The sequence below is a fragment of the Rhincodon typus genome, chromosome 5, assembly GCF_021869965.1.
Source record: "Rhincodon typus isolate 14 chromosome 5, sRhiTyp1.1, whole genome shotgun sequence".
In the NCBI taxonomy this organism is placed as follows: domain Eukaryota; kingdom Metazoa; phylum Chordata; class Chondrichthyes; order Orectolobiformes; family Rhincodontidae; genus Rhincodon; species Rhincodon typus.
This window is the reverse complement of record NC_063336.1, coordinates 85,012,628-85,028,297: the sequence shown is the minus strand read 5'-3', so window position 1 is coordinate 85,028,297 and position 15,670 is coordinate 85,012,628. Positions and strand designations below refer to the sequence as shown.

Here is a 15,670-nt window from a genome sequence, read left to right as displayed (position 1 = left end):
AATTAACTGGAAATTGTAGACACAGAGCAAATTTGTAAGTAATGAGAGTGGATTTGAAATTTCACTGCATTTTTTAATACAATTATATGCTTCAGTGCCTGGGAATAAGGTCAGTCCTCCTGTGTCCTCTGCCAACTCTGTTCTCCTGATATCACATACTTGACAGATATTGATACTTTTCAAAATATTATGTTTTGATAAACTGTAAAAATCGCCTTCAATTGAGAAAATTAAAAACAATTTTCCAAAATTTTGCAGAAAAAAAATTACTTATGAATTCATTAAGGCAGATAACTAAAAGAAAAAGAAAAATGTTTGAATGAGTTACTTAAAGATAATCATTGGAGAGGGGCAGGAAGGTTGAGGAAATTTCAGAGCTTAAAAAGCAAAGTCACAACTGCCAATGGTGAAGCAATTAATATCAGGATGATGAGGACAGAATTGGAGGAATACAGAGTTCTCATACATTTGTGAGAGAGGAGGAGATTACAGAAACTGGGAGGGGTGAGGTTATCAAGACATTTGAAAACATGTTTGAGTATTTAAAATTGAGGTGTTGTCAGAGTGTGAACTAACACTGGGAGCCAGAAGCCAAAGTATCGAGATGAACAGGTGGTGTATCTTTCGTGGAATGGCACTCCCTAGAAGGAAGAGTGCTCATAATTGCATTTTGTGTGCTGGTGGCCTATAGCTCTGAACGACATCTCAGTACATTGTAGTGACTTTAATCACATGACCTGTTTGGCCATGTTATAACACATTTGGGACAAGTGAGACTTGAACCCAGACCTTTTGACCCAGGAGTTGATGGGGGTGCTACCACTATGTCACAAGAGTTTTCACACTGTCCACTTCTATTAAACCATGCATATCCTTTATTGTCTGAATCCACCTGTCTTCTCAAAACCCTTCTGATTGAAACATTCCAGATACTTCATCCACGTTCATCAGCTGGTGGACATTCTTCCTTCACAATTCTGTGAACATGCTCCTGTGAAGACCCATGGTTTGAGATTCAGGTCAAACGATTTGCTATTAGCACAAGTGCATGATCATTGATGCATTTTTCTGTTTCCTGCACTGGATGCAAAGTATTCCAGTTATAAATTGAAATACCAGGAAGTAAATTTGATCCACATGCAGCATCCTTGAGAAGCAGAACAGTCATAATCTTTGTTCTTCTCAGTTTATTTTTTTAACTTGAGCTGGTGACTAGAAGGCTGAGTAAGTTTACTTAGGCCAACAGCTAATTCAAATCAAATGACCAGGGACCTGGAAACAGGTCCGTGCATTCTATTAATGTCTTACTTTTATACCTATTATTCAGATCAATTTCTCTCCAACTTCCCTTTATTTTCAAATGTCTTAAGAACATAAGGAACAGTTCCAGCTGTGTTTTTCTCCCTTTTAGTGTTAGTTGAGATTTTGCATTGGTAATAGTTGAGGCAAGCACAGAAATCCAGAATTTGCTTACAGTGAGCTCAGTATCTTCCATACTGTGTGGTGCTGAGGTTCCCACAGACTACTATGTGATTGGGAAGAGCCTCCTCACTCATGGCAATGATTATGACTGCTAAAACTTTGTAAAATAATACATCTTAATGAATTAGGTATAATTATTTTGAAATGGTGGAACAAGTTCACAGTTAGTTATAAATCACTGGACTGTTAATCCAGAGAGCCAGATAATGTTCCAGGCATCCGAATTCAAATCGGCCATGGCAGATGGTGGAATTTGAATTCAACAAATATCTGGAATTCAGACTCAAATGATGACCATGAATCCATTGCCGATTGTTGGGGAAAATCCAACTGGTTCACTAATGTCCTTTAGGGAAGGAAACTGCCATCCTTACCTGTTCTGGCCTACACCTGGTCTAGACCCACAGCAATGTTGTTGACTCTTGACTTCACTCTGGGCGATTAGGGATGGGCAATAAATGCTGCCTGGCCAGCGACGCCCTCATCCTGTGAATGAATAAAGAAGAAAAATAAGATGCTATTTTACTGACCCCTATGGAGCTAATTTCATATTTGTGGAATTTCAAATCTCTCTATAATGACTTAATAAATCAACATCTTTAAAGATGTTTATTTATTTTTGTCTTAGTTTCTATCTTTTCACTGTCTGAAAATTTAAATTAAACATGATGGATTTCACATGTCTTTAACTTCCTGGTTTGCTATGTTTGAATATTTCAATTTGATTGCCTATCTGCCTGCTGACATCATCGCTGCTGTACAATAGATTCACATCTGGTTTAGTGCAAGGTTTTATCTGCCTTCAGGAAAAGGGGAAATCCCTGCAGAAAACTTTGTGGGCAACTTTCTTCAAGGTTAGCGTTGAATGTCCTTGTTTCACCAGTGACCACAATATCAAGGCCAACGTTCACATATCTTTTATGTACTGTTTTCTTGATTCATTTTCATTTGGCTTCTTTTAATGTAATCTTTTGAGAACTTGAGTAGCAACTAAATCTGTAATTTTGACTGTCAGAAAGACAGTGCCCATGGTGCCTCTGTATAAGCCAGCTTTTGTTTCTGTCTGTGGTTTCAGATATGTAGTTACATAATTGCAAAAGCTAGTTTTTATATTTTTACTGTCTTCTGCATTTTCACCCCTCTCCTCTCTTTGCACACCTCCCCCCAACAACCTTTAGGAAGAGGTGGAACCTTTTCCTGAGGAAAGGGAGAATTTTCTGCAACAACTATACAAGTTCATGGAGGATAGAGGTAAGAATTTTAGCTTGGCTCTTTTATCAACTTTGAAATGTGTCCCATGAGCTGGAGCAATGCCAAAACTAACATATTCAGAATCTCAGCTATGTTTTGTTCATTCTTAATTTACAGTCAAACATTTTTTTTTTTACTCCGTTTCCTTCTGGGCTGAAACATTGGCTGCAATCTGTCCACCTGCAATTACCTTTCTGCAGGACACTGACCATTTAGGTGGTCAGCCTCTTTGCAAGATGATGGGATTCAGTGCCAGGAGCTGCCACACATTAGTAAAACCACATAATATGACCGGGCTTGGATCTGCTAGATCTTAGTGGGAATGGTAAGATGATAGTGGGAAGGTCCAGTTGAAAACAGCAAGATGAAGATGAAGAATCCATTTAGATTCCACTGATGCTCACAGTGGTGATGAATTTGCGCAACTGACTGATGAACAAATCATTTCTATAAATTTCTGACAGCTTGTCACTGGTAACAGTTTTCTCAGCCTCTAAGTTGTGGCTGGTATTGGATTGGTGCGGAATTTAAAAATTCATGGTCAGTTGCTGAATGTTATTTGATATATGAGAACCCCTTTATATTTTTGGACTATGGGAAAAATACTGTGTTGAATCAAAGAGACTGTGTAAAGAGATCTTGCAGTTTTAAAAATCATGTTCACTGGAGCATTGAGAGTTATATACATAATATTACCTTTCCCTTGAGCAGCAAGGGAGAAGTCAGACTGAACAGCACACAGTGGGTTTCTAAACTAAGAGACAACTGCCTGACAGCAACAGTTCGGTTCCTGAGCAGGTGACTATTGCCTGTGTGTGTGGACAATACAGCAGAAGTTTCCAGTCTGCAAAGAGAAAGCACCCTTCCTGACCCTCCTATGTGGAGAAAGAACAGAAAATCTCCTGCTGGCTGTCCTCACTCTCAATTTCCTGTGTTAATTGCTTTTTCTGCCAATTCCCTTGATGAAAGGGATAAGGGAAAATCACCTCTTGAGACTCTGAAAGGGGTAAATTCTTGACCTTATTTCATCAGCAAAGAACTAAAAGGAATTGGAAGAAACCAAAAGAAAACAAGTTGTCAACTCCTGTTGTTCGAATTGATGCTATTAAATTGTTTTGCCCGTATTTTTTTTCCTCTTTTCCACCCTTAATGTCCATAACTTGTCTATCATTGTGTGTTCATCTGGATGTGAGAGGGGGAATTTTAAAAGTGTATAGTTTAAATTATAGAGTCATAAATTGGCAGCTCATGTTTGATTTTAAGTAATGGCAGGAAGGAACCTGTTTGTGATAAATAGCTGTTTTCTTGTTAAGTACAGAAACCTTGGGAGCTTTCTGTTTTTACCTGAGTTTGTCAGCCAGGTAATTTGGGTACTTTGTGTAGTTTCACTAAGTTTGTAACTTTTGTGACAACACGGGAACAATAGGGCTTGATTGGATTGTACTGAGGGAGTGCCGTGCTGCTAGAGAGTTGGTGCTGAGAGAGCGCTGCACTGCTGGAGGGTCAGTACACGGGGCTTAGGTAACGCACTATCCTTAGTGAACCATGACAATTATCAGTATGACAATGTCAGTAGCCTCCTCTAAGTGGTTACTAATGTCTGAGTCTCACCCTGGGTTAAGGGCTGTGCTAGGAGCTGCTTGAAGGGTGGTGTAGGTTGGCAACGAACAACAGGAGGAGGAATTGGTGGGGGCATGGGTTGTTGAGGGGAAGAGGAGAAAGAAGGAAATAAATATCAATTGCTATTTTCCTCATTTAATTTAATTTCTTACAGTTAATATTTGAGGGACTTAACTAACAATTTAAAATTTCAGGTCTAGTCAAAACTGTTGTTATATTGTCTGTTATTCTTTTTAACTGTAGGAACTCCAATCAACAAACGTCCTGTGCTTGGATACAGGGATTTGAATTTATTCAAGCTGTACAGACTTGTACATGAACTGGGAGGATTTGATAGTGTGAGTATTTGGTTTAACAGTTTTATAGAGCAGTATCATTAACAGGAGAACAAGCGCAGTTTCATGGTGTGCAAAGTGTAGATTATCTTCACTATATTCCTTGCAGCAGTCTAGGGCAAATGACTGATTAAAAGTGTCGTTGCTTTGTTAATGCCAACACGGTATAAGTCTTTCCGTGCCTGCATTACCTGATTCTGATAAATAATGTTCATGTATTAGTTAAGGAGTTTGTAAATCTAACAATTTTAAAAGTGCCATGTCCTTCAGCCCCTAGCATTGCTGGTGTTCCAGTCACAATGGAAATTCCAGCCTCTACCGTTGGTTTTGAACAATGAGATACATGAGTCATGTTTGGTTTTAACTGCTGTCGACCATTTTCATTCTCTTTTTTAGTTTTTTTAGCACTTTGTATCTAAGCATTATAGATAGATAGTTTGTAAATACTAAGCTTCCAGTGGCTTTCTCATTTTGTACATGTATGTGTAAATGTAGTTATACTATATAACAGATGAAATATGGAAAATTAGGATAGTTCTCACCACCAATGGCTTATTTGCTGTGGAAATAATAACTTGGAGTTCCTTATCTCGCTGAAGTACATAGTGGAGAAATTGTGTGTAACTTGAGGCTAAATTGATGAAGTGAAAGCGTTACCATTCAACCGGAAAAATGAATGACTCTCAATCCATGCAAATGTTAAGAATAACTTAGTATGGAGGCATTGGATTATCACTGGGTTATAAATCAAAGTATTAATCATATCATTTTCCGACATCACCAGTCCTTAGTCAACTCTGGACTTCACTGCTCCAACAATCTTTTGATTAGCCTTCCATCCTCCACCTTTGTAAACTTTAACTCATCCAAAATGCTATTGCCTGTATTAATCTCACACCAAGTCTTATTCCCTGTCATCATTGTGCTTGCTGATCCACATTGGGTTCCATTCAAATAATGTCTGTATTTTATCATTCTCATTGTTGTTTCCAATGCCTCTACTTGTTTTTTCTTCCTTGCCTCTGATTTCTTTATAATAGAATAGAATCATAGAATCCCTACAGTGTGGAAACAGGCCCATTCGACCCATGGAGTCCACACTTACCCTCTAAAGAGCATCCCACCTGGACCCACCCATTACCCTAACCCCGTAACCCTGCAGTTAACCCATCAAACCTGCAGATCCCTGGACACAATGGGCAATTTAGCATGGCCAATCCAGCTAACCTGTACATCTTTGAACTGTGGGAGGAAACTGGAGCACCCAGAGGAAATCCATCTAGATACAGGGAGAATGTGCAAATGCCATACACAGCCACCCAAAGGATGAGTTGAACCTGGGTCCCTAGCACTGTGAGGCAGCAGTGCTAATCACTGAGCCACCATGCTGCCCTCAATATCTTCCAATACATTTTGCATTCATCTAATTCTTCGCTCTTGTGCTTGCCAATATTAATTGCTGCACTATTGGTGACTGTGCTTCAGTTGCCTGTGCCCTAAGCTCTGGAATATTCTCTGTACACCTCTCTACTTTGCATTTAAGACAGTCCTTTAAAAACTTATCACTTTGACCAAGTTTTTGGTTATCTCATAATAATTTCTTCTGTGTAACACTTCATTCACAACGTCCACCTTGGGATGTTTCATTCCTTTTTGCTCGGAATCATTGCCCTGGGTCACATTTTGCAAGAGTCCTCACTTCAGATCATAAGCTTGATTTGGAAAGTGATACTTTAGCTGGGGACATCTGGCTTGAATTGTAACAACACAGCCCTTGAACGAGGTTGAGTGATCTCTGGAACGGATAGCTGTGTTGTAGTGTTGTCATGGTCTACATCAAACTGGCACAACACTTCTATTCATTAATCGGCAGTTTTTCTATCAAGGTAAAACTGCAATTGTGAAACCACAAGGTTTCTGGCCTGCACTACCATAATAAGTCCTCACATTTCCACAGCCTGTCAGTGAATAACTGTAGTTGCCTAAGCTTGAACTAAATTTCCTAACTAATTAAACTGAGTGACTTTTAAATTTTATCCCCAAGCATCTCTGAAATCCAAAGCACACATGCTAACAATATAATTACATTATAAAGAACTATAGAAAACAGTTTACTTTCTCCATTTGTCTGCGGTGATTTTAATTAAAATAAGCGAATTCAATTTTCTATCAAGTTTATGTGGTGAGCAGTGTTGCACTTGGTGTGGGACCAGTTAGTTGTACAGAATCACAATGCTTGCATGTAAAGTCTATTCTGGTGCTTGCTAGACACTTCAACATGGGAAAACCCCAGTAAATTCAGATAGAAATTGACATCAAGATACATAAGGAGATTTTTGGAGGAGTTACCAAAGCTTGGTTGAAGTTCCTTAGGTTTAAGAAATGCCTGAAAGGAGCAAAGAGAGGCTGGTTTTGGGAAGGATTTCCAGAGCTTGGTACCCTGGCAGCTGAAGTCATGACTGCTAAGAGTAGAGTGAAGGAAGAAGCCAGATGACCAAGGCATGGATGATGCTTTTAGCATTTTGCAATTTGGTCTTGTTTTAAAAGAAAAACAGAGCAGTCAGGGCATTGGAGGGCTCATCCCAAGATGCAGTCTTGATTATTTCATAAAGATCTCTATATCCAAGTGTTTATTTTGGAAAATAAATCTCAACACTAACCTTTATTAAAGGATACATATTGCTTTAAGTGGCAAGAGACCCTGCCTTGTGTGGTGTGAGGTATGGCAGTGTTGGGTTGGATGGTGTTTATCATGGTAATTTTACCGGCAATCCACAGGCCCAGGCTCATGGTCTGTGAAAATGGGTTTACGTCACATTATGGCAGCTGGTGGAATTGAAATTCAAGGAATATATCAGGCGTTGAAAGTCTGTCTCCGTGATGTGGCCTTGACAGCTATCAGTGATTGGTTTTTAATGACAATCTGGTTCTTTTAGGGTAGAAAATCTTTCATCATTATTTTGTTTGACTGACCTGTGATTCCAAACCTCTACTGATGTGGTAGATTCTTTCCTGCTGTCTAAAAGGCCTACCAACCCACTTAGAGGAATGCTTGACCTTCCACCAATGCTGCATCCCATGGAAATGAGGGAAATAAACACCCTCATGTCAAGCATCATCTTAAAAAAAAAAATGAAATCCAGCTATTTCTTGTGATTTAGCATCCATTGGCCCCTTCAGTTACCTAGGGCCTAACCTCTGGAATTCCCTTCATAAACACTCTGCCTTTCCATCTCTCACCTCTTTTAAGAAACTCCTTAAAAATTAATCCTTTTGACCATTCTTGGTCCACTGTCTTACTATATCCAAGTGAAGTGCCTTGGGAGGTTTTTATGACATTTAAGGTGCTACATGATGCAAGTTTGTTTGGGATCAGAAACCCACGAGAGATTTGGGATGTTCCCTTGTGGCTGTTCAGTGTCTTCCAGCTCCAGCCTGGCTACTACCCCATTCTTGGAGTTCCAGTGTTGCTGCAATGGACAGTGTCAAACTATTGATTCAACACATGGAGAAAACAAGAATTGCCTGCAGTGCTCATCGTACTGCTCCCCTTCCAAGTAGCTTAATGCAACAGTTATACTTACAAAGAGGTAGCTTAATCATGAATATCACACCCAATTAGAAATGGGATGTTGTGAACATTATTACTTTGTATTATAGAATCACAGGATGAAACAGTACAGCTAAAGACTATTAGTCCCGTCGTGCCTCTGCCTACTATCCAATCAGTCTCGCTTGACTACATTTTCAACAACAGCTTCAACTCGGATTTATGTAACACCTTCAGCTTAATTAAATTTTCTAAGACGATTCATAAGAGCATTATGAAACAAAATGTGACACTGACCATATATGCAGATACCAGGTTAGATGACAGAGAACTTGGTTAAATGAAGTAAGTTTTAAGAATGAAGAGGCAGAGAAATGAAGCGTACGTATTCCAGAGCTTAGAGCCTCTGCCACCTGAAGGCACAGTCACCAATGGTAGAGTCATTAAAGTCAAGGATTCTAGAGGCCAGAATTAGAGGAGATATTTCAGACAGTTATTGGGCTGTAGGAGGTTACCAAGATCAGGAAGGGGTCAGATTCAACTTTTTATACAATTGCCTTTGAAATTTAGTGTAGAATCTGCTTCCACCCACATTTTAAGCAGTGAACTCCAAACCATCGTAACTCGCTGAATAAAAGATTCTCGTCTCCCCGCTGGCTGTTCTGCCAATTACCTTAAATCTGTGTCCACTGTGGTCACAGTTTTGCTACTGGAAATACTTTCTCCTATTTACTGTGTGAAAACAAAAGTAAAATCCGAATGTTTAAAATCTGAATTTATTTTTTAAGAAAAGGAATTGTGAAGTACTTTCTCTTCGTTGTAACATTGACTGACCAGCGAAGTGCTTTCGCTGAGACCTGCTGAACTTTTTTCTTTCAACATCTTCTGTTTTCATTTTTAGTATACTGTCAGTTGTATGAGTTGTTCTGAATTGTACTGCACATGGAGCTATAACTTGTGATGCTTTTCTCCTTGTTATAATGTGACGATGCTCATCTTCTGGTTTGTTGCTCATAGATTGAAAGTGGTGCTGTGTGGAAGCAGGTCTATCAGGATCTAGGAATCCCTGTGATGAACTCTGCGGCAGGTTACAACGTGAAGTGTGCATACAGGAAGTAAGTTCCTTATTTAGTTGGATTTTGCTGGAAATATTAAAATGCATTCAGACTTTATTTTGCCACAAAGTGTGGTGATTGCCCTATCCTACTGACTTGTACAGATTGACAAACTTATTATGCATTCTTAATATCAGCTGTGGCTCGGTTGATAGCACTGCTGCCTCTGAGTCAGGAGGCAGGGAACTTGAGTATGTAAATCCAGACTGATACTCCACTGTCATTGAAGGAGCATTACATTGTCAGAGTTAATGGCCTCAGATCTTTTCATTTGGAAAGAAACCTCCATTTAATTTACTAAATAAAAACCGAAAGAACTGCGGCTGCTGTAAATCAGGAACAAAAACAGGAGTTCTGAGTTCTGAGGTAGAGTCACCGGACCCAAAATTTTTTTTCTTCACAGATGCTGCCAGACCTACTGAGCTTTTCCAGCAATTTCTGTTTTTGTTCCATTTAATTTACTAATGCACTTCAGGTCCCCGAGGAAGTTCTGACATAAACACATCCATTGTACTTGTGCAGAAAGTTTTAACTTCCAATTGCTGATTTTACCCTGCCCGAATTGCACCATAATTGGCCAGAATCATGCAGACTTGGGCGACATAGGTAATTAAAAAGGATGAGGTCCTAAAGGCAGAATTTAGGGAACTAGGAAGAAAGTTAAGAAAGCAGACCTCCAAGGTAGCGATCTCAAGATTACTATCGGTGTCACGTGCTAGTCAGTGGAGAAATGGCAGGATATACTGGATGAATACGTGGCTGCAAAGATGGTGTCAGGGGGAAGAGTTTCAGATTCCTGGGGCATTGGGACCGGTTCTGGGGGAGGTGGGACCTGTACAAATTGGATGGCTTATACCTGGGCAGGATAGGAATTGATGTCCTAGGGGGGAAGTGTTTGCTAGAGCAGTTGGGGAGGGTTTAAACCAATATGCCAGAGGGATGGGAACCTATGTAAAGAGTTAGAGAAGAAGGCAGCAAGGACAAAAACAAAAGCTAATAGAGGGAATAAGAAAAGTGATAGGCTGAGAAACCAAGGACAAGATTCAAACAGGGCTGTTGAGAAAAATAAGGAGGAGGCAAACACTGTTAAAAGCACAAGCTTAAAGGCTTTGTGCCTTAATGCGCGGAGCATTTGCAACAAAGTGGATGAACTAATAGCGCAGATAGATGTAAACTGGTACAATATAATTGGGATTACGGAGACATGGCGGCAGGGTCAGCAGGGATGGAAACTGAATGTCCCAGGGTATTCAGTATTTAGGAAGGACAGGCAAAAAGGAAAAGGTGGCAGAGCAGCATTGCTGGTTAAAGAGGAAATTTAACACCACAGTGAAAAAGGATATTAGCTCTGACATTGTGGAGTCTGTATGGGTAGAGGTGAGAGATACCAAGGGGCAAAAAACATTAGGTGTCATATATAGAACCCTAAACTGCAGTGGTGATGTCGAGAATGACGTGAAACAGAAAATTAGGGATGTATGTGATAAGAGAATATCGGTGATCATGGGTGATTTTAATCTGCACATAGATTGGGCAAATCAAATTAGCCACAATGCCGTAGAGGAGAAATTCCTGGAGTGTATACGGGATGGTTTTCTTGACCAATATGTGGAGGAAGCAACTAGAGAGCAGGCCATCTTAGACTGGGTACTGTGTAATGAGAAGGGAATCATTGCCGATCTAGCTGTGAAAGACACCTTGGGGATGAGCGACCATAACACAGAATTTTTTATCAAGGTGGGAGAGTGAGGTTGTTGATTCAGAGACTAGGATGCTGATCCTTAATAAAGGAAACTGAGGATATGAGGTGTGAGTTGGCCTTGATAGATTCGAGAGAGTTACTTAAAGGGACGACAGTGGATAGGCAATGGCAAACATTCAAGGAACACGTGGAGGACCTGCAACAATTGTTTATTCCTGTCTGTCGCAAAGGCAAAATGGGTAGGAGGGCTAATCCACTGCTTACGAAGGAAATAAGAGATAGTATCTGATCCAAGGAAGAAGCATACAGATTGGCCAAGAAAAATAATAAATCTGAGGATCGGGAGCAGTTTTGAATTCGGCAAAAAAGGACCAAGGGATTGATTAAGAAGGGGAAAATAGAGTTCGAAAGTAAGCTTGCAGGGAACATAAAGACTTATGCTAAGAGTTTCTATAAGTACATGAAGAGAAAGAAATGCAGGTCCCCTACAGACAGAAATGGGGGATTGCATAATAGGGGACAAAGAAACGGCTGAGGAACTGAATATGTACATTAGTTCTGCCTTCACAAAACAGGACACAAATCAGATACCAGAATTGTTGGAGAATGCAAGAATCAGTGAGGGAAGAACTGAGGAAGATTAATATTTATAGAGAAATGGTGCTGGGAAAATTGTTGGGATTGAAGGCTGATAAATCCTCAGGACCTGATGATCTACATCCCAGGGCACTTAAGGAAGTAGCTCTAGAAACAGTGGATGCATTGGTGGTCATCTTCCAGGATTCTATAGACACTGGAACAGTCCCTGTAGATTGGAGGGTGGCAAATGTCACTCCAATATTCAAAAAGGGAGGTAGAGAGAAAACAGGGAATTATAGACCAGTGAGCCTAACATCGGTAGTAGGGAAAATTCTCGAATCCATTGTCAAGGATTTTATAGCAGAGCATTTAGAAAGCAGTGGCAGGTTCAGACAGAGTCAGCATGGATTTATGAAGGGGAAATCATGCTTGACAAATCTGTTGGAATTCTATGATGACATAATTAGTAGAGTTGACAGGGGGAGCCAGTTGATATAGTATACTAGGACTTTCAGAAAGCGTTTAACAAAGTCCCACATAAGAGATTAATGTGCAAGATTAAAGTGCATGGGATTGGGGGAAGTATTGAGATATGTAGGAAACTGATTGACAGAGTGGAAACAAAGAATAGGAATTAATGGGTCCTTTTCAATTTGGCAGACAGTAACTAGTGAGGTGCCACAGGGATCAGTGCTGGGACCCCAGCTATTCACAACATACATTAATGATTTGGATGAGGGAACAAAATGTAACATCTAAGTTTGCAGATGATACTAAGTTGGGTGGGAGGATGAACTGTGATGAGGATGCAGAGATCCTTCAGCATGATCTGGACAGGTTGAGTGAGGGGGCAGATCAATGGCAGATGCAGTATAATTTGAGTAAATGTGAGGTTATTCACTTTGGAAGCAAAAACAAGAGGGTAAATTACTGCTTGAATGGCTATAAATCGGGAGAAGGGAGTGTGCACCTGTCGCTGAAGGTAAGCGTGTAGGTGCAGCAGGCGGTAAAGAAGGCAAATGGTATGTTGGCCTTCATTGCGAGAGGTTTTGAGTACCGGAGCAGGGATGTGTTGTTGCAGTTATACAGGGCCTTGGTGAGGCCACACCTGGAATATTGTGCACAGTTTTGGTCTCCTTTTCTGAGGAAGCATGCTCTTGCTCTCGAGGGCGTGTAGCAAAGGTTTACCAGGCTGATTCTGGGGATGGCAGGTCTGACGCATGAGGATAGATTGAATGGTGAGGATTGTTTTCATTAGAGTTCAGACAAATGAGGGGGGATCTCATAGAGACTTATAGAATTCTGACAGGACTAGACAGGGTAGATGCAGGGAGGATGTTCCCGATGGTGAATGTGTCCAGAACCAGGGGTCACAGAAAGATGAATTGGGGTAGACAATTTAGGATGGAGATAAGGAGACATTTCTTCACCCAAAGAATGGTGAGCCTGTGGAATTCATTACCACAGGAAGTAGTTCATGCCAAAACATTGCACGTATTCAAGAGGCGACTAGATATACCACTTGGGGCGAATGGGATCAAAGGTTATGGGGAGAAAGCAGGATGAGGCTACTGAGTTGGACGATCAGCCATGATCGTGAAGCATGGCGGAGCAGGCTTGAAGGGCCAAATGACGACCTCCTGCTCCTATCTTCTATGTTTCTTACACTGATTAACTGAGTGCTTTTCACAGCTGGCCTAAAGCCTGCTGAGCAGCATAACTCTTAAATAAATCAGCTCTGGTGTCAAAGCATTCCAGCATTTGCAGTAACCTTCACCACCTCCCTGAGCAGTATTCACCTTCAACTCCCAGGGAGAGAAATATTCTTAAAGGGCAATGGGTAGAGGAAATTACCGTTGGGGACAGATTTAAGGGGGTGTGGAAGGGGTGGTGATCACTGCCTGGGTGTGAAATGTGGGTCAGTATTGGATGATGACATTGGGGAGAAGGTAAAGGAGATGATAACAATGGGGTGGTTATGGGAGGGTGTGACTGCCAGGGGTTGAGGCTTGGTGATCACTGTCAGCTAGGAAATTAATGGAATGTAATCATTGTCAGCCAGACAATGACTCAAGGGTTATTTCTTCGTTACATGTACATTATTACTGCCACCAAGTTCCCTCACTTGCATTCTCTGAATCATCACATCAAATACCATGGGACACCTGACAGTATTATGAAAGCATTATGGACTGCAAGTATTTTGTGTCCCTCGCGTTCCAAGTGTCCTGTGCACTTGTGCATTACAGTGTTTCACTTGTATCAGATTAACACAATTTTGAAATCCTTAATTTAGCATAGAAATGATTAATTGCCAGCTATGAAATTAAAATATCTGGATTAAACTGTAAGAAAAGCATTTAATAAACTATGAAAACAAATCAGTAAATCCTTTATGGGATATGTTTTACTACTATTGTGTTGCTTCGACCAGCTGACTTTTCACAGATAAAAATGACAACTTCCAACAAAACACAAAATGTGAATTATTTGAAAAGTACCTCAACGTGCTTCTATAATTTGAAGTATAACTGCTTACTCAGCAGCCTAATTTTGGCCAGGGGCTGGTTCTTAAATGTAATTCTGCAGATGACATCTTGCTACCTGCTTTGGCTATGAGCACATTATTCGCAAACAAATGAAGATCTGTTCTCCTCTCCTTGCAAAGTCTCCGGCCCACCCATGCTAGTGTTAGTGCTCCACTGAAACTTTCTCCAAATCTATTATGTTTCACCTCATCAGCATGTTCTCCTTTCTCCATCACAAATTTATCTAGCTTCCCCTTGAGTGTATCACTGCTCATTTGTCTCAACTGCCCATTACAGTAATAAGTTCCAAATTTTAGCCACTCTCTGGATGAAGAAGTTTCTTCTGAATTCCCTGTTGCATTTATTAATGACTATCTTGTATTAATTACCTCTGGTTTTGAATTGTTTGAAACATTGCTTTTGCTCTCGCTCCCCCCTAGCAAACAGTTGCATAGTTTGCCATCATTGCAAGTCATTTTTGAACCTTCCCTCGTGCCTTTAAATCCTTTTTTTAATAAAGTGAAAACATTCACTGTGCTATTGAAAAGGGAGTTCTAGCATTTTGATCCAGTGTCAATGAAGGAACAGCGTTAATAATTCTCAGTTAGGATGGTGTGTCACTTTTAGAGAACTTGCAGGGGATGTTGTTCCCATGCATCTGCTGCCCTTGTCGTGGGGCACATTGGCTCAGTGTTTAGCACTGCTACCCCACAGGTTCAATTCCACACTCAGGCAACTGTCTTTGTGGAGTTTGCAGATTCTCCCAGTGTCTGATTTTCTCCCACAGTCCAAAGATATGCCGGTTAGGAAGATTGGCCATGGGAAATGCAGGGTTGCAGGGATAGGGTAGGGGGTGCTGGGTCTGGGTGGGATGCTCTTCGAAGGGTTAGCATGACTTTGATGGGCCAAATGACTTGCTTCCACACTGTAGGGATTCTATGATCCTATGATGATTGTCTTCCTAGGTAGTGAAAGTTACAGGTTTGCAAAGTGCTGCCAAAAGAATCTTGGTGCATTGCTGCAGTGCATCTTGTATACGGTATACATTGGTGCCACTGTGCATTAGTGGTGAAGAGACTGAATGTTGAAGATGGTGGATGGGGTGCAATTCCTGGAATTTTGTTGAATTTCTTGAATGATGTTGGAGTTACATTCACCCAGGCAAGGGCAGAGTATTCTATCACACTCCTGACTGATGCGTTGCACATTGTAGAGAGGCATTGGGGTGTCAAGAAGTGCATTACTGGCTGCAGAACTCCCAGCTTCTGACCTGCTCTCACAGTTACAGCATTTATATGGCTGGTCCAGTTCAGTTTCTGACCAGTGTAATCCCAAGAATGTTTATGGTTCTACCTTTCATTTTCAGGGAGAGATAGTTAAATCCTCTCTCACTGTAGATGGTCATTGCCTGACACTTACACTATCAATGTTACTTACCAGTTAGCAGCTCAAGCCTGAATGTGGTCCTGTATGTGAAGACAGACTGTTTCAGTATCTGAGTGAGCACA

The 15,670-nt window shown here is 40.7% G+C and overlaps 1 protein-coding gene across 1 annotated transcript in view; it reads left to right on the top strand.

The window, feature by feature from the left end:
- arid4b (AT-rich interaction domain 4B) overlaps positions 1-15,670 on the top strand; it is a 101,472-nt gene that overhangs the window by 13,026 nt on the left and 72,776 nt on the right. The window contains exons 4-6 of the mRNA XM_048597215.1: positions 2,661-2,733; positions 4,597-4,691; positions 9,256-9,353. Coding sequence (XP_048453172.1) covers positions 2,661-2,733; positions 4,597-4,691; positions 9,256-9,353 — 266 coding nt within the window. The remainder of the gene's footprint in view (positions 1-2,660; positions 2,734-4,596; positions 4,692-9,255; positions 9,354-15,670) is intronic.